Source organism: Lampris incognitus, chromosome 21, assembly GCF_029633865.1.
Source record: "Lampris incognitus isolate fLamInc1 chromosome 21, fLamInc1.hap2, whole genome shotgun sequence".
Lineage (NCBI taxonomy): Eukaryota > Metazoa > Chordata > Actinopteri > Lampriformes > Lampridae > Lampris > Lampris incognitus.
The window spans coordinates 18,409,167-18,436,657 of record NC_079231.1 but is presented as its reverse complement, the minus strand read 5'-3'; the positions used below and the strand labels follow the sequence as shown (position 1 = coordinate 18,436,657).

The following is a 27,491-nucleotide window of genomic DNA, read 5'->3' as shown; positions in this document are numbered from 1 at the left end:
TCGAGCCTGCCAGATTTTGAGCATCGACTCAATTTGTAATCATCATTGTCAATTCGGAGGAGCAATATTGAAAATCAATGCATGAACAGGGATGTGTGTGCCAGAGCAGCGTTGTGAAGCAGGGAGCGACTGGGATAGAGGATGGATGCAGCGGGTAGACGTTTAATTTCAATAAATTGAAATATTGACATGGGATTCATCTCAGTTTGAATTAAAAATTTTTTTAATTAATACCCAGTCATCATATATACACTGAGTGAGTGAGGAGCACGTGTTGTGTAAATGTTGGGTTCTTCGATTGTCCATTCTTGTTATAACCCCCCCCCCCCCCCGCCTCCACTTCAAGAAACTAAGTCCTGTACTGACTCAAACCCACCGAAGTTTCCTTCCCAAAAGCAAACATCTTTCAAGCGACATCTCACTTCTGAGGGACGTTTTCAATTCCCCGCAAACCTTATTTGAGGATCAGATATCCTTTACTTTATTCTACATTGCTAGCTTTACGCATATCTTATTTTTATTTCTATTTCTATCCATCTTTCTGCCATGATAATCTAGTGTCAACCCAAGTTGAATTTCATCCAATTTTTTTTGGGGGGGGATTTCTTTCTCCCTTTTTCTCCCCAATCGAATCTGGCCAATTACCCGACTCTTCCAAGCTGTCCCAGTCGCTGCTCCAACCCCTCTGCCGATCCAGGGAGGGCTGCAGACTACCACATGCCTCCTCCGATACATGTGGAGTCGCCAGGCGCTTCTTTTCACCTGACAGTGGGGAGTTTCGCCAGGAGGACGTAGAGGGTGGAAGGATCACACTATTCCCCCCCCCCCCCCGTTCCTCCTCCCCCCTGAACAGACACCCCGACTGACCAAAGGAGGCGCTAGTGCAGCGACCAGGACGCATACCCACACATACCCCCGCCCGACCAAGCCGGAGGTAACACAGGGATTCGAACCGGCGAGCCCCGTGTTGGTAGGCAACGGAATAGACCGCTACACTACCAGGATGCCCAAATTTCATCTAATTTAACATAAACACACTGACATTGTTCAGGAGCAGTCAAACTTTGATGTCTACTGCTTTGGGGCTGACCCTATGGCATCATCTCCTTCAGTCATTTTTTTTCCTCAGCCTTGACTTTTGGTTAAAGAGATCACGCATTTGTTGAAACATCTCTGCTCAAAGAGTAATTTTTATTATTTGGGCATAATTTGCAATATAATTGTTCTTGACACTTATCATCTAAGATTAAAACAAAACTGAAAGGGTAGCTGAAAGTATAGATCTCCAGGTAGATCAACTTTGGTGGTTTTCCACAAATTAAAATTCAACAGAGGGTGAATCTTTTCATTTATCACCAACGAGATATATGACGTTAAGCACAATGGCGCTTTAGTTTGCCATATTGCCCACGCTACTCTCACGTGCAACACCATTCAGAGTTAGACCAAGTCCAACATTACTACACAACATTATCGATCGCAGCTGGGCGACAATACTACCATCCAAAGGGCTTCATAATGCAAATGAGGAAAACAATACTTTAAATATACAAATTGAAATTAGTATTTGGTAAATTCCCAGCACATACCATTGGGATGTTCTCAAGCCTTTGCTAAAACAAAAAAACAAAAAAAAACAACCGTTTTCACTAGAGAAGTCTGAACAGGATCCAGTTATAATTTAATCACCCCGAACAGTCTGGCCTTGTAGGATGTTAGGTCCAATTCATGCCTGTGTAGTCAGAGAGAGGAACCAATTAGCCCAGATCCTTCAGAAACTTTAACCTTACACCATCCATTCAGAACTATTGATCTCCTGAGTGTAGGTAGCTCAAAGCAGGATGTTCGGGGGGAGGGGAGGAAAATTGAAAGCCAAGACACGAAACAGTCTGGCAAAAGCTCTAGGCGGTAGATATAATGAAAACCAGCCAAGCTATTTCATCAAGAAAGTTACATGTATAGGAAACCTCATGTTGGAGCAGTGGTATGTACCACCAAAGGCCATGTGTATGCCGTTTTTTCTTTCTCCTCCAGCCAAAACTACACCAGCTAATTTCACTGATGCCCCACCTTTAAACAAGACGGGAGGATTAATCAGTGAAATCAGTTGGAGTAGTGTCGGGCTGGACAGAAAACAACCTACATGTGAGGCACCCAATGATGTAAGCAGCATATACACTTGACAAAAATGTTAGATTCCACCACGTGATAGCCACATCAAGACCCATCACACTGCTGATGGCGGCCCAGCAAGACTGGGGAAAAAACCATTCATTCCTTTTCTTGGTCTTTCTCTGTCTAACTTTTCTGTGGATACCTCGGAAAGTGGTGAACCAATAACTAAAGTGCTAAAGTGCTCACACTTAATATAGGCGAAGGTCATGATTTCAAGATCCAGACTAGGCTAATCAATAAAATGCAGCGTTTCCCCAACATAAACGCTACTTGGGCAGGCCGCCCAAGTATATTAACAGCCACCAAAGTATATTTGGCAACACATTTTGGCAGCTTTTATTTTTACCATTTCATCCGTCTGAGAGGACGACACCACCTACGATCATTCTGCTATCACGAGAAGGATCCAATGACAATCTTGAGAGAGAGACGTTCTCTGGTATTACGTTAGAGGATAAGGACACAGTGGATATTTTACAAGTACGGGCCAGGTAAAAAAAAAAATCTCCTTTTCCCCTGATTATGTCCCTGCTGTAAAAAGCAGACATATTATTATTCGTCATACTTATTCCACGACTTAATTCTTCCTCTGTACAAATTTCACCACGTAGCTAGTACCGCAACTTTGAGGAAAACCCCCGCAAATTATACATCAAAACGTGCCATTCGATCGGAAATGGTGTGCTATGACTTTTCTTAGCGAGTTGAGTAACCATGGGGATGAAAATCACCAAAAAAAATGAAAAATTTCCCATAGGAAAAACAATGGGGAGTTGTGAAAATGATCGAACCCACCCCTCTTTGGAGCCACATTACTTCGTCATAGTTGAACGTAAAAACATGGTTGGAACTTTAAACGGTTCACAAGACTTAAGAGTGTTGAGCTAAATCGATATTTTGAAATCTACTATGGATTTTGCGAAATCGCAGTTTACGTTCTATGCTTATTTTAGACTGCTAAAGCTAGAGTGCGTCACATGACCCACAATCTAAGGCCTTGTTCATACTGCCAGCCCAAATCTGTTTTTTGGCATATCCATTGATTTTAGAAAGTCTTAACAGCAAAAATCCACATGAAATGCGATTTTTGCAAATCGGGTCTAAACCATGATTGGAGGTGGTTTGAAATGTGATTCTAATCTACATTCGAATCTAATCTATCGGTCCAGATGCTCTGGCCACCCAAATCGGATTTCAAACTGTCTTTTGTCTCACTTGCAACACAAAGTCACTAATTTGCAGATGGAAACACACCTCTCGCTGCACAGTGACGCCCGCCATGACTGCAGGACGGAACATCGCAATGTACACCAGCCTCCTCCGTTGCTAAGTTTGTCTGGTGCGATGGAGGAATTCTGCACTGTGACTTGACAACGTGTTTGTTTGGAGGGCAAGATGATGGATCTCCATTTCTCATGCTTCTGTGTTGGTAAACCACATCATCAGCATATGTAGTTACTCACGACTATGTCATTACCACAGCAACCCATGTAGATAGGTTGGTGATGTCTGGACACAAAACTCCGATCTGATCACTTGCAAATAACAGTGCAGACAGTCTGTGTTAAAGATCTGATTTGAGAAACAAATCTGATTTGCCTGCAGTCTGAACATGGCCTAACTGCCATCCCTGAAAATTTCCCCCCCAAAAAAAACCTTTTTTAAAGGACCACTTCACCTATTTTCAACCTTATCTCTATCTATACGAATTTGGGATCTAGCGTGAAAATCATCTGCAGTTTTCGCCAATGTTCTCTGTCTCTGGGACATAGCTGCAAAATCTGTTCTTCTTACAGCACCAGTGCCTAATACCAGTGCGTAATTTTACTTTTCAGTGATGTAGTTGGTGACAAGGAAGAACTGCTGGCAAGTTCAGCTTGGATTTCTAGTCTCCGCCTCCAGCAGCGCGCTCTAGATGTCACTAAAAACAAAACTTCCTTTTTCTCTTTGCCTTGTATTGCAAACTAGCTACATTTCTGACAGTGAAAATGGTGTCCCAAAATGCGGTTGCTGGGGATCTTATGAAGGAGGATACATTTTAGTTTTTTGGCCGACTCGGATATTCAACCGTATTTGTTCAAGCTAGAGTATATGACCAAAAAATGCTGTGAAGAGAGACCGAGGCTGCTGCTGCATTAGCTGAGCAAGAGGATATGGCTGGTGGGGACCATCCAGATTCTGAGCTGCTGAGAGCAAATGGGGACTGGTGGTGCCTTTGCTCAAATTGCCCTTCGATGCCAACAGAAACTGAATCATTCTGCTGCAATGATTCTCAGTGTGGGCAGTTTTTGTTGGATGCCATCACTGACGCCAACCCCATGACAACTTGTGTATGTGTTACTATGCATGAAAGTTTTACCCCTCACATGGACAGAGGTATGTTGGACACTTTCTTCAGGGTCCCAAAGATAAACTGGAAAAGACAACCAAGACCAGCAGGGCTGTGAGGGCAGATGACCATTGAGTGAGTATTTTATCTCCTAACCCTATGTTTTGGCCAACCAAGTAATAGCTATAGGCTAGTGTGGTGATACATGGAAACGTTGGACAAGTGGTTTTCTCAATACATTTTTACTGATTGCATGGCAACCTCTTGTTACCCAGATAAATTCTATAGTATATTTTCCCATGTCTCACTAAAATTTCCTGTTGGCAGGTATATTCCCCTATCATATTGGCCAAAAAGTTGCCCAGTGTATCTTCACCCTTAGTTTATCTGTTGTCCTCACTTAGGTTAACTTGTAATTACAATGACCACTGTGTAAACAACTGAAACTGGCACAGTTGTATAACAACCAAAACTGCCCATCGGTTTAATATGCATGGCAATTTACACATGAAAACTATCAGATCGCCAGTTTCAGTCATTATACAACTGTGCTGTTTATAAGGTCGGGGATACCCGCTGTCAGCTGACACTGATGAAGTCACTTATGCCCCTTTTCCACTACATGGTACCGACTCAAGTCGACTCGACTTTTTCGTTTTCCATTACTGGAAAGTACCGGCATTTTGGTAACTGTTACCACTTTTCTGGTACCAACTTTGTCGAGGTTCCAAAAAAAAAAAACTGGAGCAGGTACCAAAATCAATGCAGACCAGCTACACTGAGGGGTACTGTTACGGTAATGGAAAACGACACTGTGAGTCAAGTCGAGCTGGTACCATGTAGTGGAAAAGGGGCATTAGATGAGTGATGAAACATTTCTCCCACTAAACTTTGTGTCCAGATGAACCGATTCAAATTTTGGGGATTAGCTGCTAACATTACAGTATATGAGCAGTACTTGCATAGCTTCCTGGTGAATAACCACCTCTTTCCCATCTTTTGCTCTCTGCAGACAATATCATCTGGTAGCCTATTGTTTTGTTTTTTTTTGGAGTGGGTGCTACAAAGGGAGAAATTTAGCAAAGGGAACTGCATTGTCTTGCCTGCCCCTGTGCTGTACATCACATAACAGCTAAATACCCTTCCCCCAATGGTCAAAAGGGCTGAAGTGGACAAAGCAACAGGCGAGCTTTGACCATGTGATATGCAAGCCTTTGTGGACACTTTAACCTCAAAGCTTGTTGGGACTGATCTAGACTTTGTCTTGTCAAATTATGTTCAATATGCTAAACATTTATTTGAATATTGAACAACACATTTCGTTGATTAAGGTATATATATGAATTGTTCATTTTCCACACTAATGACTAACAAAGTTGGCTGCAGGTACACGTTGGGTATGTGTCAGTTGCATGCAAAACCATACCTGCTGGCTTATGCAGAGGTCATTGACATTTTACTTTAGAGGCAAGATGCATTGCATTTTCTTCCAACACAGGGCAAATTAGTTTTTGGGAGCAGGTGATATATGGTTAGAAATAAGTCATTTGTGGCAAAATGAGAAAGCCGTTGCCTTTAGGGTGTTTGTTCTAAGTGAGAAGGAATAAGAGCTTTAAAAACCTATCTCACCCTATTATGGAAATGGGACAATTAAACAGAAGCTGTTATTCAATTTTTATTTTTTCTTATTTAGGCATTTAGTTAAAAAAATGTATTAAGACCAAAAAAAGGATGAAATATCAATGCATAGTAAAAAATATTTTTTTCTTTTTGTAAGACAGTTTCAGTAAATGCCAGTGTTCTCTCCATGGCCAGAATGTGTTATTTCAAAGGTAACTAGATCCATCTGCAGCCTGGCACGACTGCCTGAAAAGGCCTTTTGAAGCACACCCATTTCGTACCCAGTGACTATTCAAGGTTTTGCATGGCTAAGAAAAACTATCAACATAATCCAAATCAGAAATACTTATTGATCCCTGCAGGGAAATTGGGTCGCTCACATTCTAGAAGAGAACATATATAAAAGCATAAGTGAAACTGTAAGAAAATGAAAAAAAAATCAAATATATGAAAATAGCTGCATTATACAATGTATAACAATATATATATAGATGAATAATAAATATGTAAAAATATTGCACAATGTAAAGTATGAATGCAGTTCTAATACAGTATAAATATACGCCAGAGTACTGCACAGTAATAAAGTTAAATTATAGTACTGCTGAAATTCAGTATTGAACTGAAAATGTAAAATATAAATTAAGGGGTTATGAAACTGCTGACAGGGGTGAATTAAGTCCAAAGGGCCAATAACTGAATTGCTCAGTATTTTTATTTTTCCTCAGCCACTTTGCTAGACTTCCCATTGCATCACTTTGGAAAACAGGATTGGTGCTTCACAGTTGTTTCTTGTTTGGATGGTTTTGGGACCGCCGCAACGTTTGGGGGAAGAGCACGCCGAGGGAGCAGGCATAATGATGTCCACTTTGTAGGCAAACGTAGGGTCCCATCTTCATGCAATGACAACTTCAACAAGGCACACTCTGAAGTTGTGCGTGTGAGGTTCATAAACCGTCTTCTCAACCCACTGCTTTGTCGTCCGACAGCAAACAAATCTCCTTTGCACCAAACATGAAATGACAAAAATATTTAGGGAAAGAAAACAGATTAAGACCTGGATGAGCTTATGCTCACAGTCATTTTCATCACCTTTAAAATGGTGAGGGTGAAGTGTTGAATTTATTTTTAAAAAATTAAAAAAGGAAAACAACTTGGGATGTAGGTGATGATGTAAATTTTCCACATTGATGTCTACATTGACATCAAGTGTCATAGTAATTGTCACTATATAGAAAAAATACCAACAAAATATGTATGCGTTTTCTAACTTTGCTGTTAGTGGCAGGCTTCCTCGTCACAATATTTTCACTGTGCTCTGAAACAGCAAGTTGTCTTCTTTCCCTGATGCCCATGAGGAGAAGTGTTGTCTCTTGGGCATATATTTCAACATTGCAGTGTGGAACACTTCCAATGGACCTGTGTAATGTAAAAACAAAATACATTGTTTTCAGAAATGAGATTTCTACAACAATGTTGCTTTCAAGAGTGAAGAGGCCAATGTTTTCGAAGTCCTTCAGAAGACGCTTGTCTTGGACCGGAGCAAGCAAAACCTCATAGGCAAGGGAGTCTTCCTCTAACCACTTCTTCTTCGTGGCCTCCTCACTCAATGGTTCATGCAGGCAATGTTGCTCTATTCCATCTTCATCAGTCCAGCTGTGGACATCCACCACATGATGTAGTATTGATAACCACTGGTGCTGCACTTCCTGTATAACAAAATGGAACATTTAAACATTTAGGGTGCTTATAGATTAATGTACTGTTTGGAAACCCAGCCACTGGGGATGCACAAGTCAGTGCATTCTTAGTGTCGGTCCCAAGCCCGGATAAATGGAGATGGTTGTGTCAGGAAGGGCATCTGGTGCAAACCTTTGCCAAATCAAATATGCGGCTCATAAATCAGATTTCCATATCGGATCAGTCGAAGGCTGGGTTACCAATGACCACCACTGGTACTGTTGGCCAGCAGGGCGCTGGTGGAAACAATACTACTGTTGCGCGAAGGAGAAGGAGAGGCAGAAGGTATGTCCAGAGGCAGCGGGAGACAAGAAAGGGTAAGACTGTGGAGGTGAGAGTCAGAACTTTGAATCTTGGCACTATGGCTGGTAAAGGGAGAGAGCTGGCTGATATGATGGGGAGAAAGAAGGTAGATATACTCTGTGTGCAAGAAACCAGGTGGAAGGGGAATAAGGCCAGGGGCAACAGGGGTGGGTTCAAACTCTTCTACCATGGTCTGAATGGGAGGGGAAATGGGGTAGGGGTAATCCTGAAGGAAGAGCATGTCAAGAGTGTGTTGGAGGTGAACAGAGTGTCGGACGGAGGGATGAGTATGAAGCTGGAAACTGAAAGTGTGATGATGAACGTTATCAACGCATATGTCCCACAAGTTGGGTGTGAGATGGAAGAGAATGAAGAATTCTGGAGTGAGTTGGATGAAGTGGTGGAGAGTGTACCAAGGAGGAGAGAATGGTGATTGGAGTGGACTTCAATGGGCATGTCGGTGAAGGGAACAGAGGTGATGAGGGGGTGATGGGTAGGTATTGCATCAAGGAGAAAAATGTGGAAGGACACATGGTGGTGGATTTTGCGAAAAGGATGGAAATGGCTGTGGTGTATAAGTACTTCAAGAAGAGGGAGGAACACGGGGTGACATAAGAGTGGAGGAAGGTACACACAGGTGGACTATATCTTATGCAGGAGATGCAATCTGAAAGAGATTGGAGAATGCAAGGTGGTGACAAGGGAGAATGTAGTTAGGAGGCATTGAATGGTGGTCTGTAGGATGACTTTGAAAATCAAGAAGAGGAAGGGGGTGAAGGTAAAGCCAAGGATCGAATGGTGGAAGTTGAAGAAGGAAGACTGTTGTGTGGAGTTCAGGGAGGAGCTAAGATGGGCACTAGGACTAGGTGGTATTGAAGAGTTTGCCGGATGGCTGGGTAATTACTGCAGAAATGGTGAGGGACACAGCTAGGAAGGTACTTGGTGTGTCATCTGAACAGAGGAAGGAAGACAAGGAGATTTGGTGGTGAAATGAGGAAGTGCAGGAGAGTATACAGAGGAAGAGGTTGGCAAAGAAGAAGGGGGATAGTCAGAGAGATGAAGGAAGTAGACAGGAGTACAAGGAGATGTGGCATAAGGCAAAGAGAGAGGTGATGAAGGTAAAGGAAAAGGCGTATGGCAAGTTGTATGAGAGGCTGGACACTAAGGAAGAGAAAAGGACTTGTACCGATTGGCAAGACAGAGGGACTGAGATGGGAAAGATGTGCAGCAGCTTAGGGTGATGAAGGATAGAGATGGAAATTTGCTGACAAGTGAGGAGAGTGTTGAGAAGGTGGAAGGAGTACTTTAACAGGCTGATGAATTAAGAAAATACGAGAGAGAGAGAGAAGGTTGGATGAGGGTTGTGGGGATAGTCAATCAGGAAGTGCGGTGGATTAGCAAGGATGAAGTGAGGGCAGTTATGAAGGGGACGAAGAGTGGAAAGGCGGTTGGTCCAGATGACATATCTGTAGAGGCATGGCGATGTTTAGGAGAAATGGCAGTGTAGTTTTTAACCAGATTGTTAAACATTATCTTGGAAAGTGAGAGGATGCCGGGGGAGTGGAAAAGAAGTGTACTGGTACCGATTTTCACGCTCAAGGGTGATGTGCAGAGCTGTAACTACAGAGGTATAAAGTTGATCAGCCATAGCATGAAGTTTGGGGAAAAAGTAGTGGAAGCTAGGTTAAGAGGAGAGATGATGATTAGCACGCAACAGTATGGTTTTCGCGCCAAGAAAGAGCACTACAGATGCAATGTTTACTCTGAGAATGTTGATGGAGAAGTATAGGTTGTTTGCATATGACGTCACAAACTACAGATGGAGGGCAGGAAGGAATTTTCTACATAGGAAGCACTATGACAAAGTTTCGAAATGCCTGTTTGGTGTCATCAACTGAGAAACCAAAGGAGTTTTTATTGAGTACCAAAAGTTGTTGTTCATTTGGGGGGGTTGCAAGAAATTGACCGAAAACGGCGGAAAAAAATGGCTCGCGAACCGTTGTCTACGGTCGGGAGGAGCGGAGTCAGATAACGCGCATGTGTGCAGTGACCACTTCGTCAAAAAAAAAAAATTCACTCTTCATAACATAAGGATCATGTCCAACATATCTTACTTTCTGGTTATACCTTTCTCTCATAATATCGTCTAAAGTAGCACAGTTCAGGCTAAACTAGCTCCATCTCGTCCATTCTGCTTTTCACTTCCTGCCCTCCATCTGAATCTCGCCCGTCATCAGAATCATGTGGCTGCAAACAAGCTATAGAGAATGTCAGAAAGAGTTACAATGTGAATTTAGAAAAACCGTATAACAGGGTGCCGAGAGAGGAGATGTGGTATTGTGTGAGGAAGTCCGAAGTGGTAGAGAAGTATGGAAGGGTGGTGCAGGATATGTATGAGGGCAGTGTGACAGTGGTGAGGTGTGCAGTAGGAATGATGGATGGGTTCAAGGTGGAAGTGGGATTACGTCAAGAATCGGCTCTGAGCCTTTTCTTGTTTGCACCGGTGATGGACAGGTTGATGGACGAGATCAGGCAACTGATCAAACAAACAGTTGGACGCATGTTTTCAAAATCAGCAAGGCTGAATGTGAGATTTTCACCTGTTACATAGAAAGCTTGGGCATGGATGGATTGTTTGGACTGCTAACACGGCTTACAAGTGTGCAGGTTAGCATATGTGGTCTATCCCATTGTTATGGTCAGAAGTACGATAACTTTTTCGCTGATATGTACACACTCAGTTTGTCTCATAATTATTCTCTCATGTAATCATTTACATAATTATAATCTCATGTAAATTAAGTTATATAGAATTCAGTGATTGCATCTCATTTACCTGTTTTTCCTCTGCATATTCCAGACAAGTACCGCATGTGGTAGAAGTAGAGGCAGTTTGTTCTTCAATCTATAGTGACAGAGTAAAAATAAATATGATTAGCAGTTGTACCTGTAAACCATCTCAAAATAAATAGAGCAGACACAATATGGAAATTTGCATGCAATGCATTCAATGTAACTAACATTAGCTTAAAAACAGCTTACCTCTATTCGACCTCACTTCTCTGGGGGTTCTTTATTGCCATGGGTAATATCGCTTCCAAAAAAAGTGGGCATAGCAGATGTCTTCAGCAATTTCTTGATGCTTCCTCTCATCAACCCTGACTCTATGTCCCTGTTGTAGTCATCTGCTGAAAAATGCAAACAGCATACCCAAAGAGTTCCCTGTACTGATGTTTGTGCGTTCTTGTCATATTTGGGTTTTTTTTTTTTAATCGCTCAGAGCCATTTTTTGCACCATTCAACATCTGTTGGTAATCGGTGGTAGCTTGCGCTTACTTCCTCCTCTCTCTTTCTGTGGTTGTGGTATCAAGGCACGATAAAACGAGAAGACATGTTTGTTGTCAATAAAACTAATCCAAATCAATTTATGTCATTTTTTTGGGGTTTCTGATCGACACGCAACCATTTTAAGACGCCATTCTTGGCACACAGAGCCGCAAGGAACACCCGCCTCCATGAGCTGGGCAGGCTTTGAAAGGATTTGGGGTTTGGGTGTCAGAAGTTCACGAGCAACGTATCCTGGTTCATGTAGTTGCCTTTGCACACTGTCACAAATACACACATTTTGCGCACTGTCACAAATACCGCACAGCCAATAGAAACGAGGCAGCCAGCCAGGCATGGAAGGCAAAATGGAGGAAAAGTTAATATTGTGTGTCAAAATTCCCGTAATTGTACAATACATGCTTACGATTGTATAGAGACCTTGGGAGGGAAGCCCTTGCTTGGAAACATGTTTTCAAACAAGTAGGCATAGCAGATGTATTTTGACAGTCAAGTAGCTTGTAGGTAGGCAATATACATATGATAAACAGCTTAGGTTTGTCATATGGTTTAAAAAGTGTTGCCCCTAATAGCGCTACAGACCTACTTAAATTTCTTAAAAGAGAACTGGTTTATTTTTTTTGGCAACAGCAAAATTACAAACTTGCCCTGCTAGAATTTTGAAAAGTCACCCTTTAAGTTTTGAAAACTCCACCTATTTTGCTCTGCCCGCCACGCTGAACCCAGCGGCGAGCGCAGCTCCAATCGTGTCGTTTCTGAAAGCAGCTTCAGAAAGAAAGCAGCCACAGGGATCGGCGGTTCGAATCCCCGTGTTGCCTCCGGTTTGGTCGGGCATTCCTAGAGACACAATTCGCCACGTCTGCAGGTGGGTAGCCAGATATATATCCTGGTCACTGCACTAGCGCCTCCTTTGGTCGGGCGCCTGTTCGGGGGGGGGGGGGATAGCGTGATCCTCCCACGCGCTACATCCCCCTGGTGAAACTCCTCACCGTCAGGTGAAAAGAAGCGGCTGGCGACTCCACGTGTCGGAGGAGGCACGTGGTAGTCTGCAGCCCTCCCCGGATCGGCAGAGGGGGTGAAGCAGCGACCCGGATGGCTTGGAACAGTGGGGTAATTGGCCAGATACAATCAGGGAGAAAAGGGGGGGGGATAAAAAAAATCTAAAAAGATAAAAAATAAAAGAAAGAAAGTGGCAACTATGCTGTGTTGTTACCTACAAGACTCAGGGGTGTATTCAGCGCACGTGGACACTGTGTCCACCAAAAACGCTTTGTCGGACACAGGCCGTACCGTGACCATTGTACAACATGCAATAAGAAATATTATAATTTGTTTTGTCTTCGGGCTATGGCAGTTAGTAAGATACAGACTAAATTTTCCTAAGGTTAGACCACCAATTTTTCATGCATTTACTCAACAGGATAATTGAATTGTATCATTCTTTCAGCACTAAATGTATTTTGCATCTAATTTCTGTATAGTCAATTTAAAGTCTGTTTTTCATCTGTTTCACTGACCTGAGAAACAGACTGAAAAGGGGGCACCTGGAAAGGGGGACACCTGGCTGCATGTCTGCCAATATCAATAAATGGACCAGCACCAGAGGCATCCCCATATGCACAAGCATGGAGCTCTTCTTTGAAAAGCCAAGACAGATTAAGTGCTCTGACAAACAGTGCCATCTTTGTACATGCCAAACAGTATTTTATTCTTATCTTTTTTTTTTACTTTGTCTTAATCTTCCCATGTGGGTAAAAGGAGGGGAGGGGTTTGGGGGTGGTTGGATCTGTGAAATTCATGGTGAAATTATTGGAAATATTCAATAAATCAAAATATCGCCTTAAAGGTCACACATATTTGTCGTTTGTCACATGTAGTAAACCATTTTTGTGCCAGCAGGTAATGCCAGCCCTTTCCGCCGGCTACCACCACAAGTGCTATATTTCAGACCTGAGGGAAACACTGAAATCCTTATTCGTGGAGTGATTTCCCTCCTGCCGCCCAGTGACTGCTGGGATAGGCTCCAGCAGCTCTGCGACCCTGAGAGCAGGATAAGCGGTTTGGATAATGGATGGATGGATATAACCCATAAGGCACTTAGAATCAAACTAATAACAATAATGTGACAGAATTTATTTGGGATACTTCTCTTTTCATCACCATCCCCTCTGCCAAGGATGTCAGAAGCACAGCACAGGCTACTTAACAGATGTGCACACAGAATTCCAGGTTCTGCTCAAAGGCACTTACACAAGGGATTGTGTAAGTGCCAGGTGAGCCTGGTGGCTCACCTGGTAGAGCCACCGGGCGTACCACATAAGTACCACATAAGTACATGGTAAAGTGTGTACCACGTAAGGCTGAATTCTTACCGCAGCAGCCTGGGTTCGAATCCGGCCCCGGCCCGTTGCTACATATCATCCACTCTCTCTCCCCTGCCTTTCCTGTCTCTCTCTCTACTATCACTATCCAATAAAGGCAGAAAATGCCCAATAAAAAAATCTAAAAAAAGTTCCACTACACTATACTTTCTTCATTCATTCATTCATTCATTCATTCATTCATTCATTCATCTTCAGCTGCTTCTCTGGGGTTGGGTCGCGGTGGCAGCAAGCTAAGTAGGGCACTCCAGATGTCCCTCTCCCCAGCAACGCCCTCCAGCTCCTACTGGGAGATCCCAAGGTGTTCCCAGGCGAGATTGGACATGTAGTCCCTCCAGCAAGTTCTGGGTCTACCCTGGGGTCTCCCCCCAGTTGGCCGTGCCTGGTAAACCTCCAAAGGAAGGCGCCCAGGAGGTATCCTAATCAGATGCCCGAACCACCTTAACTGGCTTCTTTCGATGTGAAGGAGCAGCGGCTCTACTCCGAGCTCCCTCCGGATGTCCGAGCTCCTCACCCTATCGCTAAGGCTGAGCCCAGACACTTCACAGTTTTGTCCAAAATAAAGCACCAAATCCGTAATTCCCAATGTTAAATAGCTTGTTTAAATAAGTACTCTTTAAGTGGGCCCATAAAATCTAACTAGGTTCACTTGTACTCCTTCACCCTGGCTTGTGGCCAGCTCCAAAATACAGATATCAGACACTTGCTTTCCCTTTTGCACATTAAAGCACATCAGCCAGACATGCCTTCTCCGGTGCCTAAGCACAGAGGGAATCCTCCTGCTGTGGAGCAGATCAGGCTAAACACATCAGTCGGACAAAGTAGTGTCAAAACTCTCCTCAATAATGTTTCATCTCATCTGCAGTTTAAAATTACTTTAAGCCACCGGAATTCTCTCGTCAACACCAATTTTCTCCTTGCTTACTCTTCAAAGAAGCTAAATCAAACCCCATTAACGTCTGTGTGATTTAGCCTTAATGTGGCAAACACTGGAGTTTTGCTAGAGATTTCAGCCACTTCATCCGGAGAGATACACTGAGCTTCAGCTTGCAGCCAATTCTGGGGGGGGGGCGCTGTAGTTAGGCCTGCACAAAACAAAAGCTATAGCAATCAATAAGAATTTGAGAATGAAATGTCATCCTGGCAGTTTTAATTAGCCAACCAAGAATAAGCCAGTAGAGTGACCAGGACATCCGGGTGGCACAGCGGTCTATTCCGTTGCCTACCAACACGGGGACTGCTGGTTTGAGTCCTCATGTTACCTCCGGCTTGGTTGGGCGTCCCTACAGACACAATTGGTCGTGTCTGCGGGTGGGAAGCCGGATGTGGATGTGTGTCCTGGTCGCTGCACTAGCCCTTCCTATGGTCGGTCAGGGTGCCTGTTCAGGGGGGAGGGGGAACTGGGGGGAATAGCATGATCCTCCCACATGCTACGTCCCCCTGACGAAACTCCTCACTGCCAGGTGAAAAAAAGCGGCTGGCAACTCCCCATGTATCGGAGGAGGCATGTGGTAGTCTGCAGCCCTCCCTGGCTCGGCAGAGGGGGTGGAGCAGTGACCCGGACGGCTTGGAAGAGTAGGGTAATTGGCAAAGCACAATTGGGGAGAAGGGGGGGGGGGTCAAAAAAAAAGAGTGACCATTTCAGTGGCAACACATCCCAACATCCTTCTTGGCTTTAATGAGCATCCCAGTGTGACTCCCATTGTGCTCCTGCACAATTCAAAGTCTTATTTGAACAGATTCATTACAAGCAGAAATACATCACATTACCCTTATGCGTCAGCAAAGTTTAAAATCTCAAAATAGGACTGTGGTCATTGTGTTTTGTTGATCATACATTGCTCTGCAGCCTACAAAGGGCACATGACAGGGACGGCACTGCCATTGTTTATGCAACAGCCGGGCTTTTGATGCTCAGACCTTATACATATCCGATTGTTCTTTACATGGGTATGTATGGTATAGATAAGCCACAAGGGAGTTGAACAGACGTACAGGACATGATCCCTTAGTTTGACAGGTACCTTCTTATTTTTTTATTTTCAAGCATTAATTGCCATTTTCATGAGTTTGGAAAGCTCTGGTTGCGGTTACTGCTGCCGCTTTGCGACCACAGGAAAAACAAGTTAGCGTACTACTACATACAAAACATACTAAAAACCAGTGAGTTCTCTCGACACTGTCAGAAGTGTGCAATCGCATGACCTTTCAATTGACGATAACAACACAAAGACAGCTAAAACCACACAAAGCCAGCTATGTAATAAATTCACAAGAGGGAGGCGGCCTACTATGCCTGCATTTCTGTGCAGTGACACTGCTTTATCTAACCTGAACAGCTAAGGTGCTGGCAATTCAGCAAAGCTTGCCAACACATACGTCAGTCGGCATGACTAATGCAGCACAGTCAATATATACAATACACTCATACATACATACAATAACCGAAACATAAAATTGAGGTAGCTGACCGTCTTTCAGTAGAAATCACGCAGAACATGACAGTCTTTACGATGCCAGTTGAAGGGGGAGATGTTTGCCGGACCTTGAGCTCATCCACACTGCTGTCAATCCCACCCCGCCTACCTTCTTCCCTCTGACACAAGCTGATCAGGAGTGACAATAATAGGAGTCATCTGGACAACAATAGAAGAGTTGAAGGAGGGAGGGGGCAGATAATTGGTTTGACATACAAGTTCTCAAGGAGGAGTCAGCGAGACGCACGTCTGCAAACGCAAAGCACTAGGATCATCTCATGATGAGCATGAAATCTGCAACATCCCATTTTGAGAGGCGAGCAGGACAGACTCGTGATTAGCAGATTAGCCAGGTATGTCCTTCATGCCGTGTCTGTCTTTGCCTATTTTTCTCTATAAGTACTGTCCGTTCACTGTGCAGGGCTGATGAAGCGTCCACCTCAGCCAGATTTGTATCCAGTTGGACGGACAGAAGGTTCATGCTGGTTGAGCATTTTGAAAGCGACAGGATACGTCTAAGATCTGTCACCACCCTTTTAACCAACTGCAACGACAAAGCGTTTATGAAATTTGCTTTTGGAAGAAGTTGATACCTGCACTAGTAAATCCCTGAAGAGGGCAGGGAAGCTTTTTGAACCAAGACTGCTTCTTTTAATCCAACTCACTGTCTACTTTCAGCCTCTAATTTGTTTGTGACCAACACTTGATTCAACAATACAGCTCATTGTCGGGCATCCGGATGGCATGGCGGTCTATTCTTTTGCCTACCAACACAGGGATCACGTGTTCGAATCCCCGTGTTACCTCCGGCTTGGTCGGGCGTCCCTACAGACACAATTGGCTGTGTTTGCAGGTGGGACACCGGATGTGGGTATGTGTCCTGGTCACTGCACTAGCGCCTCCTCTGCTTGGTCAGGGCGCCTGTTTCGGGGGAGGGGAACTGGGGGGAATAGCATGACCCCCCCCATCCCATGTGCTACGTCCCCCTGGTGAAACTCCTCACTGTCAGGTGAAAAGAAGCGGCTGGCGACTCCACATGAATCGGAGGAGGCATTTGGTAGTCTGCAGCCCTCCCCGGCTCGGGAGAGGGGGTGGAGCCGCGAGCGGGGCAGCTCGGAGGGGTGGGGTTAATTGGTCAGGTGCAATTGGAAGAAAAAGGGGGCATTTTTTTCCCAAAAAAAAACAAAAACAAAAACAAAAACACAATACAGCTGCTTGTACTGTACTTTTTAAAAAACATTTTACCTGTACTTTTTACCAACTTTTAACTTTTAAGGTATGCATAGGGTTAGTCACCAGAAACGTATACAGCGGGGACTGTGTGATGTTGCACAGGGTTATGACGCTGTTTGTTTTAGTCTTTTTCCTTTTTAGGGGGAAGGGGTCTACAATGCATTAATTCAACTTAATACATTCGAATTTCCCCAGGTTGATTTTGGCTACCTGGCACCTTGGTTAGTTCTTAGCCTTGATGCTGACAGCAGAAAGGTGAGCTTGAAACCGATGGAGTGCTGTCTGCTGGCATTATTTATACACTTGGCCTCAGGGCGAGCCCTTTCCCCAACTCTGCCTGTTTCTATTGATCGTCCTCTCCCACACCGGAGAAATTACCCCCCCCCACCCTTTTTTCTACAACCCCTCCCAAGACACCAGGACTCGATGCTTTCTCCATCAAGTGCAGTTTTCACAAAAGATCTTGGGAGGATGTTCTCGTCTTCTCTAATAACATGTGATATGGCATCCATTTCTTAAACTTAGACATGCCCCACATTAGGTTGAGAGTTCCACAACACGTTTCTGTTATTTAATACTGGGGGTCCCTCCCCTTCTGACCAGCCATTTTGGATTTAATGTCTGAGGTGAAGCGTTCTCTGTGGGACCAAACCATGTAATCTTGGGGTATGCACAGTTGAAGAGTATAGTAGTATTTTCTTTTTGATGCCAGTTAAATTAATTGCTAATGAATTTAACTGGTCAAGACATTTTCATAGCCTAGAAATAGGATTTTTTTTAATTGACTTATACACCTCAGTTCTTCATGAGATAATATACCAATGACAGCATGGTGACATGTATGATGCCGTGAGGTATCCGAGAACTGACTATTTTGATTTCGGGAAAATTAGCTTACATCAGTTAACAAGCTTTGGAAAGATTCTGCATCATTTCATGAGGACATTCTGTGGTGGCAGACGTTATATAATTGTGACTGAGTGTCAATCTTAATTAAAATCCACTTCCCACTTATTAAACACTTGTGAAGTTAATATGTTCCATTTTTTCTTTCATTACAAGATCAACCAAAAGGAACAGACTGATAGATATGATGTTGCATTTGCTTTTTTTATATTTCCATGAGCTCATGCATTGAGGTATTACACAGAACTGGAAAAAATATTGACATATTCTAAGGTCACTTATAATCAAAAGTGATGAATCAAGAATTATCAATTAGAGGTGATGGTGGCAATGAACCCGTGATCCTCTATCAGCAGCTCACGCTCGCAAATTCTTTCCATCTGTGGGCCCAAAAATGCCCTAAAAAGAGGTCAAAAATGCCTACTCCCAGATCCTTCAATTTTATACTCCCACACAGCAATGCTGGGGTCCAGTAGTATGCAGTGCTCTTAGTCATGGAGTCCAGTTTTTGTTAGTTTCTTGCACACTCCATTTATCTGGATTAAAGTTAAAATAGACCGCGAAAAAAAAAACTACACCAACGTAAACCAAGACTACCCATTTACAATGGAAAACATGGGAAACTAACTTTTTAATCCATGAACCACCATGAACCTTTGATTAGAAAAAAAGAATCATAAAAATTTATTTTTTACCTGCCAAATTGATCAGAAGAGGTAAATAAAACTACACCTGTAGTTTGCTGGATTTGACATTAACTGTTTCAGGCCTGTTTTGATCAGTAGCCACTAGTGCGCACAACTGGGACTTTGCTGGTCTTGGACCAGTCATCACATGGTAATGAGAGCGTCAGAGAGGTCTCAGGATAAAGAGAAGGGCCTGAAGGCATGGAGCGTGTGTCTCTCTCCCTAGAACTAACTTAATGGACCCTCAGTCCCTCAGCGAGAGGGGCTTGGAGGGGGGAGGGAAACTAGCAAGTTGTAGCCTTTCATTCTGCCACCTCAGGGGGGAGTCGAGTCTTGGATCTTAGAGAAAATGCAAAATAGGCAAAGTAACCCATACTTGCAGTGGGGATTTTCCCATAATAGGTCGATGCTTTTCATAAGCACTGGTTCATCAGCAGTGGCTGGGTGATAACTGTATACAGCTTTCATGGTAATAGGCCTAATAGGATACAACTTGGCACCCATTATCATATATATGAACAAGTGCTCTTTCTTCTTTTTTTTTTAAATATACATGAAAGCCACTGCATTGTCACAGTGGCAAAACCAGTTGGAGCACAAACAGTTGCAAGGTTTTGCAGGATTCCAACGTACAGAACATCTCCTAGCCAGTCCATCTTTTCCTTTAAGGGCACACATCCGTGAAACACATTGCCATTATTTACCGAAATCATCCAAGACATTTAGACACATTCAAAAACATCACTGAAGTGTGGCCACATGAAGGTCAGCTGTGCAATCATGTCTGACGTAATCGTGTAATTATGTTCCTTTGTAACCACGCTGTGCTAAAATGCGCTTAATTCGTGTTATGTACTCTTTATCTTCATTTGCTCAGTTTTAACTTGTCCATCCCATTTAAGAAAAGCCCATCTAGGGACGAGCGTTGAAAATCAGCATTCGTTATACACACTATGGTGCAATGCATGCGATGTTTGTTTGTTGGATTTACCAACGTGTTTGTATGTGTCCCTTTCAAATAAACCATAAAATGTTATTCCAAAGCTTTGCCTCCCACTACAGTGCTAGTATTGGTTCAACCGGCCCAGGCCCCGCATGCCTGTCCCGTGTGTGCTGGGCTGGTAGTACTCAAAGGAAAGATGGAGTGAGAGAGGGCAAATCTGGTCCGCAGGCCATCTCACAAATCCAACCAGACAACTCACAGACATGACCCATGTGTCCGACATGGGCCGCACCAAAGGCTTACAACCCCCTTCAAAAGGCATCATGTTACAGCATGGACAATAAATTACAGCAACTCTGCCCATACTGTAAGGCAACGCCGAACAACATCCATTCTCACCCCGTACATGCTGGCAATTTGATGCAATTTACAATACACTGTCATAAAGTCAGCTAGGGGGGGTGAGTCTGCTGTATTACATGACTACTATACGTTACGCAGCTATTGATACTATAGTTGACACTATAGCTATGGCAAGTATAGGCTATTACACAAGCTTGAATTTTGCAGAGGTGTAAAAACCCAGTCCAGAAAGTAAAAACCCTAACTGTGTCTTTACTCCACCCATGTACTAAACCATCAGATTGCACTGACTAGTTTCCCAAATCAGCTGGTTTAATACATGGATGGAATAAAGACACGGTTAGGGTTTTTACTTTCTGGACTGGGTTTTTACACCCCTGGAATTTTGTATGGTCTGAAAAAAAGTTAATGATGTCAGCTACTCTGGTAGGTAAGCTACTAGGTCTGACTGACTTTCTGCACCTATGCCCTAACGCTGCGAATGTTATTTCCCCACAATATAATAATGTAGTAGAAATCCTGAAAGTCAGTGTGCCATGGAGAAACCTCACTTCATTCATTCGGTCAACTTTCCCCTTGAGGGGAAAAAAAAACGTGTATGCGACCAGCAAGAGGACAAACGTCTGACCCTCCCAGCTTTGTGATCACACACACACACACACACACACACACACACACACACACACACACACACACACACACACAAAAGAGACTCGGTCAGAGATAGAACGCTTGGAAACGTCAATCAAATGTAAATATATGTGTACAGGTTTGTCAGGCACACGTCGACACAGGCGCTAACACGGGGGTTACTTACTTGCCGATCACCTCGCACAGCTCGTAGACATCCTCGAACAGCACATCGTCGTCCGCCATGGTTTGAATAAAGGTAAACGGGGGGGGACGCTCTCTCCCTCTCCCGTCACTCTCTCAACAGAAAACCCGCCCGACGCGGGGTTAATCTCGGCGAGGCCGAGCCGACGGCACCGTACGTTCTCCCCGCCGGGGCCGGAGGACACCGTCGGTATCCAAAGTGGATCGATGATCCCGATCAACCGACTCTTTTCTTCCCCCCCCCAACCTCAATGTCAATGGAGGAGGAGGAGGAGATCCGACGGAGAAGACTCAGCGTCCCGCTAACCGGCTCGATGCGCGGGACATGCTAAAGGCGGCTAGCCGTATGAGCCCGGGGTCCCTACGGCGGCGGAGATCGGGGAAAGGGGTGCCCCACCTTCCCTCGGCGGCTCCTGTCCCGGAGAGGGGGGGGGCTGGATGGCTAGCCGGCTAACTAGCTTAGACGGTTAGTGCTAGGAGCGGGGCGCGCGGATTTTCCTCGCGGAACAGAGAAGAAAGAAGAGGGGGGGAGGAAAAAAAACAAAAAAAAAGAGAAAAAAGCCCCGCTTTTACATGCCTCGATGTCGGACGTCGCCACCCGGCTAATACTCGGCGTCCGCCGGTATTTCTCGTCCTCTCTCCCCCCCCCACCCCACCCCACCCCCCGGATGATAATAATAATAATAATAGATAAGATAAAGAATCACGACGCCCGCCTTAACGCGAAGCTATCGGCGCTCCAGAGGCGGTTGGCTCGGTGTCGGCGGGGAGCAGCCGGTCGCCTTGAACCGTTATTTGCGCCGAGCAACACCCAGCGTACCACAGGCGGCTTATCCCGGCGCCCGCGGAACGGGTGACGGGGGGGGGTGGAGGAGGCTCTGCGAAGCGCTTCAGCTTCCCGATCCCGAATCAAACACGTACACGTCCATCGCGACCACTCGTTATATCCCGGCGCATTCGTCGCCAGGGTCTCTTAAAATAATCTTCTCGGTAGTTATAACGCGTCCCGCCCGTCGCTCCAGTTTCTCCGCTCGCCTCCCGACGCTGGCTTGGTCCGCTCGGCTCCTCTTCGGCGTCCAGAAATGCCGAGGCTCCTCCCTCTTCTCAGCCTCGGCTAGGAAACTGGCGCGCTGCGGAGCCGCAATGGCTCCGTCCGGCGCCCGCGTCCCCCGTGTTACTCCGCGACGCTTTTGAGCCTGGATGTCGCTCAGTTTCCTAATCTGCTCCGCGGCCGCATCCAGCGCATGCCCACCGCCTTACGTCACCACCCCCCCCTCCACACGCACACACACACGCAACTATTCTCATCCTCAACAGGCACCTCATTTTGTTACGTTTAAATCATCTTCTGCGCTTGTGTATAATCTTTTTCTGTTTTCATCTATTGGATTTCGGAGCAGCAATTAGATAACGTTTGACCTTTGAAAACACATGGAAATGCAAAGATTGCTATTTCCTTCCTTCTAGCCTTTTCGGACATTAATCTGGGTAGCACTCTAACCTGCTCAGAAAAAACGTGTAGCTTTTGGTGGGCTTTAGAGCAGCAAAATCGATGTTTTATAACTAACATGAGGGTTATTTTACCATATTATGTGAGTTTTTAGGCAGAATGTTGGAGACCGGTGCTACAGTGATGTAAAGGGACATCCCTTTGCGTTTTCCATGTTGTTGTGTGAAAACTGTTGCAGGTGCAAAGACACAGGTGATTTTTTTTTACAGGTGTGGTAGGTAGGAAGTGAGGTAACTGAGATGTGTTGGGAACGCCCCCTAGAGGTGGTGAAAATGACCCACATTGAAAAACCCTTGACACCCTGTCGTGAAATACGTTTCAACCCAATATTTGAACGCAAAAAAAAAAGATGCCAGGAAACCAACCTGCGATCCCACCAGCGATTTCTATGGAGAGGGGAGAAGCAGGGACATTTAGCTAGATTGAATAATGAAGTAGGGACTTATCCACACAGCGGTGATCTCATATTAATCAATTTTTTAATTATTTCTCTTTCATTAATTATTTGTTTAATGGGCCAAAAATGATCTCGGGAGATCAATTATTAAATGAGATGTGCTCCTAAGAAATCGGCGCGTAATTATTATGAATTATTGCAGTATTGGCGCCAGAATCTATTCCTGAATGAACACCGGTAACATGTTACTGCAGGGTGCATGGACCCCTCGTTGGCAGAGACAGATTTCAGATATTATCGTCATGTTTATTATCCGGCAAACTAGGTTTTTTTTTTTCATTTTTATCATCTTTTTTTGCTATTATGAGGGAGAGTGAAAAGCAGTAGGCTTAACACGTGTAAAACATGGAGTGGCTTTGGGTTACAATAGTTCGTTTGGGCATGGTGAGGACAGGGCAGAGATTGCCCTACGGTCAGTGATGTATTATGAATTAACGCTGGCACATATCTTAGTAGGTAGCCATGTAACTTAGATGAGCCCGCAATCACTCTGCCTCTGCTTCCCTCTGACATTCAGGCAAAAAAAAAAAAATCCTCTACGAAGGTTGAGCCAGGTGCCAGGTCAACATATTATGGTTCATTATGGTACATTTCTCAAGAGCATAGAGCATGATGCTGAACCAGCCACCAGGTCACCTGGTTTGTCTTACTGAGAGAAACCCAAATGGCAGGAAACGTAATTCTGCATCATCGCTTCAAAAAATGGCACTAGTGTTCATTTTCAATCATAATAGCATAAATAATAATGTCATGAAATGTGAAATAATATAAATATATATAATAATATAAATATAAAATAATAGCATAAAATGTCAGCATCATTTCAGAAATTATATCAAGGATGTTAGACAAGAATTTTGTCTCAGTATGTCATCTTGGATAACGGGGTAAGGGGACCACACTCAGCATGAGAGAAGGCAGCGTTTGAATGTAGGGTAGGTTTTTATGACCGGCGTTATCTAAATTGTTCTGGGTATATAAATGTCAATCTTGCCCATAAAGTGGGTCAAATCAGCCTTTAATAGGCAATTTTTGCACTTCAATAAAATCATCTACTGAAACATAAACCAGGCTTTTCTCCAGGGTTGGAGAAAATCAACTTAAGAACCATCTCATCTACGGGGGGGGGGGGGGGCTGGCCCGGGTTTTGTGTGATGACATCTGGTGCCACCAGAGCACGCTGTCCTCGGAAGGCGCGCTCTGCAGTTTCCATGGCGCTGCATCACCTCGGTGGGCCTCCCAATTGGTCGAAACCGTGGAACGGCTATTGATCATCCGATTGGCTGATGATGTGGTCATCGCGTGTGTGTGTGTGCCATGGATCGCTCCTTCCCCCTCAAGACACAGAAAACACACGAGACATTCACGCAAGCGCACGCGCAAACGCACGCGCACACACACTAACAGATACATAGAAACGGGATAATGGGAAAGAAGTAGACCTTACAAGAAAGAAAGAACGAACGAAAGAAAGAAAGAAAAATAACGAAGCAGACCGGCGAAATAGGAAAAGAGGCAGAAAGAAAGTGAGGCCGCGCAACATAAGAGGAAAAAGGAAGAGCACAGTTTCCATGGTAACAGGGAGGGGAGCGGTTGTGGTGACCATGTGTGCATAAGTGGCAGCTACAATGAGTCAAAACACACACACACACGCACACAGTCAGTCAGTCAGTATCGAAATGTGGGCTCTATAGAAGTATTCTGTTGTGTTTTGTGTTCACAATTACACACAACAGTGACTGTTCAGATCGACGTGCAGCGCTCCGGCGAGCGCGCGGGATGACGCAGAATATGCAAATCTGCTAAAAAATCTAAACGGACACGTCCGCCCCCCCTCCCCCTCCCCAAGGCTACTAGCCTACATATCTGCGAAGTACGTGCAGATGTGACGGCAACATCTTTTAAATCTCTTGAGAGGAGAGAGAAGAAACCTAGCGCCGCTCATCCGCGCATCCAACCATCCATCTGAAGTCCCACCCGGGAGAAAAACGAAGGGACCGTGAGGAGGAGAGGAGAGGGGAGGAGAGGAGAGGAGAGGAGAGGAGAGGAGAGGAGAGGAGAGGAGAGGAGAGGGGAGGGGAGGGGAGGGGAGGGGAGGGGAGGGGAGACACGGTGACACGCAGGAAAGACAATTCTGAGATCATGCTGACATAATCGCTGACTGAGCACACCAGATGAAAGCAGCAGGGTTTTCGCCTTTAGGCTGGCAGAGATGGCTTTTTCCCGAGTCAAGTGCGTCAACTGTTTCTAATCCTGCGGTTTTCCCTGAAATTGCAAAAAGTAAAATAAAATAAAAAATTCGTTTCCACCTTCCATCTTAGACTGAGGTACCCCCACTTGCAGAGGTTGGCCTATACAAATGGACACCTAGATACGCAAACACCGAATTAACACAAATTCTCTGGGTGGTGCACAACTACTATATGTGGCTGAACCCTCCCAGTCTTCACTTATATTAGAATTATTTTCTTGAAGGTTTACAGCACGTTTTGTTGGTGGTCATCTGATTATCGTGTCCTGACGTCACTGCATGTTTCTCCCATGTGATGGGGGTGTTGGGGCAGCATGAACTTTGACAGGGATTGGAAATGGGGTGTTTTTTTGTCATAAGCCTTAATCATGAGCGGGGATTTGACACTATCTGAAACTCTGTTGATGCGCCACGATAAGTGACCCGGTCTACAGTCTGCTCCTACTAAGAGCCTAACCTGGGTTGACATCTGCAGGTAAGTCAACGGCAGACTAATGTGACATAGGGTCCGCATTCATGTTTTCGTGCCCATCCGTGCTCACACTGACCTCTTGTAGCGAATTCAGGGGGCAGCCGGGAACCGCCGCAGCCGGGACGCGAACCCGGGTCGCCTGCACCACGGGAGACTGCGCTAAGGGCTCGACTAAAGGGTCCAATTCGTTAGCCAAGGGCTAGCGAGTCGAGTCATCCGTGGAGGTTACACTACCCCCCCCCCTTCGGGAAGCATACCAGCTCTCTCACGCCTCTGGGCGCACACGCTTCCGATGGCCTCACCGTCCCACTTCTGACACCAACGTAGAGAATTCGGGGGGGGGAGCAGCCGGGAACCGAACCGAGGACGACTCCCCTAACCAGTCGACTGCGCGCAGTCGCCCGTGGTGCGGGAGACCCGGGTTCGCGTCCCGGCTGCGACGGTTCCCGGCTGCTCCCCGAATGTGCTAACAGCACCATCTAGTGGACTTTAGTGATACTGTGTAAATTCTAACAAGTTTGCTTTAAAAAAAATGAGGAAACCCGATTACCTTGGGAAAAGTAAGTAAATGAACTTGATTGTGTCAAGTTATGTGAAGTGATTTTACGGGGAATGATTTCACATCCCTTCACACAATTAAGTTCATTTACTTACTTTTCCCAAGGTAATCGGGTTTCCTCATTTTTTTTCTAAGTAAACTCAACTTGTTAGAATTTACAGTGTAGCTGCCTTTCACCACTTGGTTACATTATGAATCAAACGTTTTGTTTTCCATGTTTGCAAGAGCCGCAGGGTAGCCGTCCTTTGACGTCCCAACGCAGGCGTTCCCAAACTTATCACTCAAAGCCCCGCATCGGATTTCTATCCGAGGCCAGGGGTCCGGAACGATCGACAATAACAAAACATGTTCTGTGAAGACCCGCCCCACTCTGCCTCTGATTGGCTCTAACCCTGACCGCTTCTTTCTACATGCCAAGCTTCTTTCATATGCTGCCTTTTTTTTTTGTTGCTCTTCTCGTCTGCACACGCACACGCGTGCACGCGCACACTTTAGCAGTGCCTCGACCCAAAACAGGAAGTCAACCACCCACCATCCCTGCACCAAGTCCTGCAATCAGACGGCCAGGTGGCTGAACTGAACCAGGCAGAACTGAAAGACGTGAGAATGAACCAAGTTCTCACGGTTATTTTGGCAGCTTCTGCTTTTGTCGACTGAAAACGGAACTATGTACAAACTGTTTCTTAGTCACGGAAGTAGAAAAGTACTTTGCTCACTTTGTCAGGATATTGTCTTCGCAGGTAGATGTGAATTCTTATCAGGCTATGAAAGCGGCTGTAGTGGAGCTTCGATCGATCGATAGATAGATCGATAGATAATCAATAGCTATAGATAGATCATCGATAGTAGATATAGATAGGATTGATCATCGATAGCTTTAGATACACAGATAGATGATCGATAGCCA

The 27,491-nt window shown here is 44.8% G+C and overlaps 1 protein-coding gene across 1 annotated transcript in view; it reads right to left on the bottom strand.

The window, feature by feature from the left end:
- LOC130131331 (peripheral plasma membrane protein CASK-like) overlaps window positions 1–21,900 on the bottom strand; it is a 78,223-nt gene extending 56,323 nt beyond the window's left edge. Inside the window, 1 exon segment of the mRNA XM_056300985.1 lies at window positions 21,319–21,900. Within this exon segment, the coding sequence (XP_056156960.1) occupies window positions 21,319–21,377 (59 nt within the window). The 5' untranslated portion in view covers window positions 21,378–21,900.
- Window positions 21,901–27,491: the final 5,591 nt, after the last annotated feature.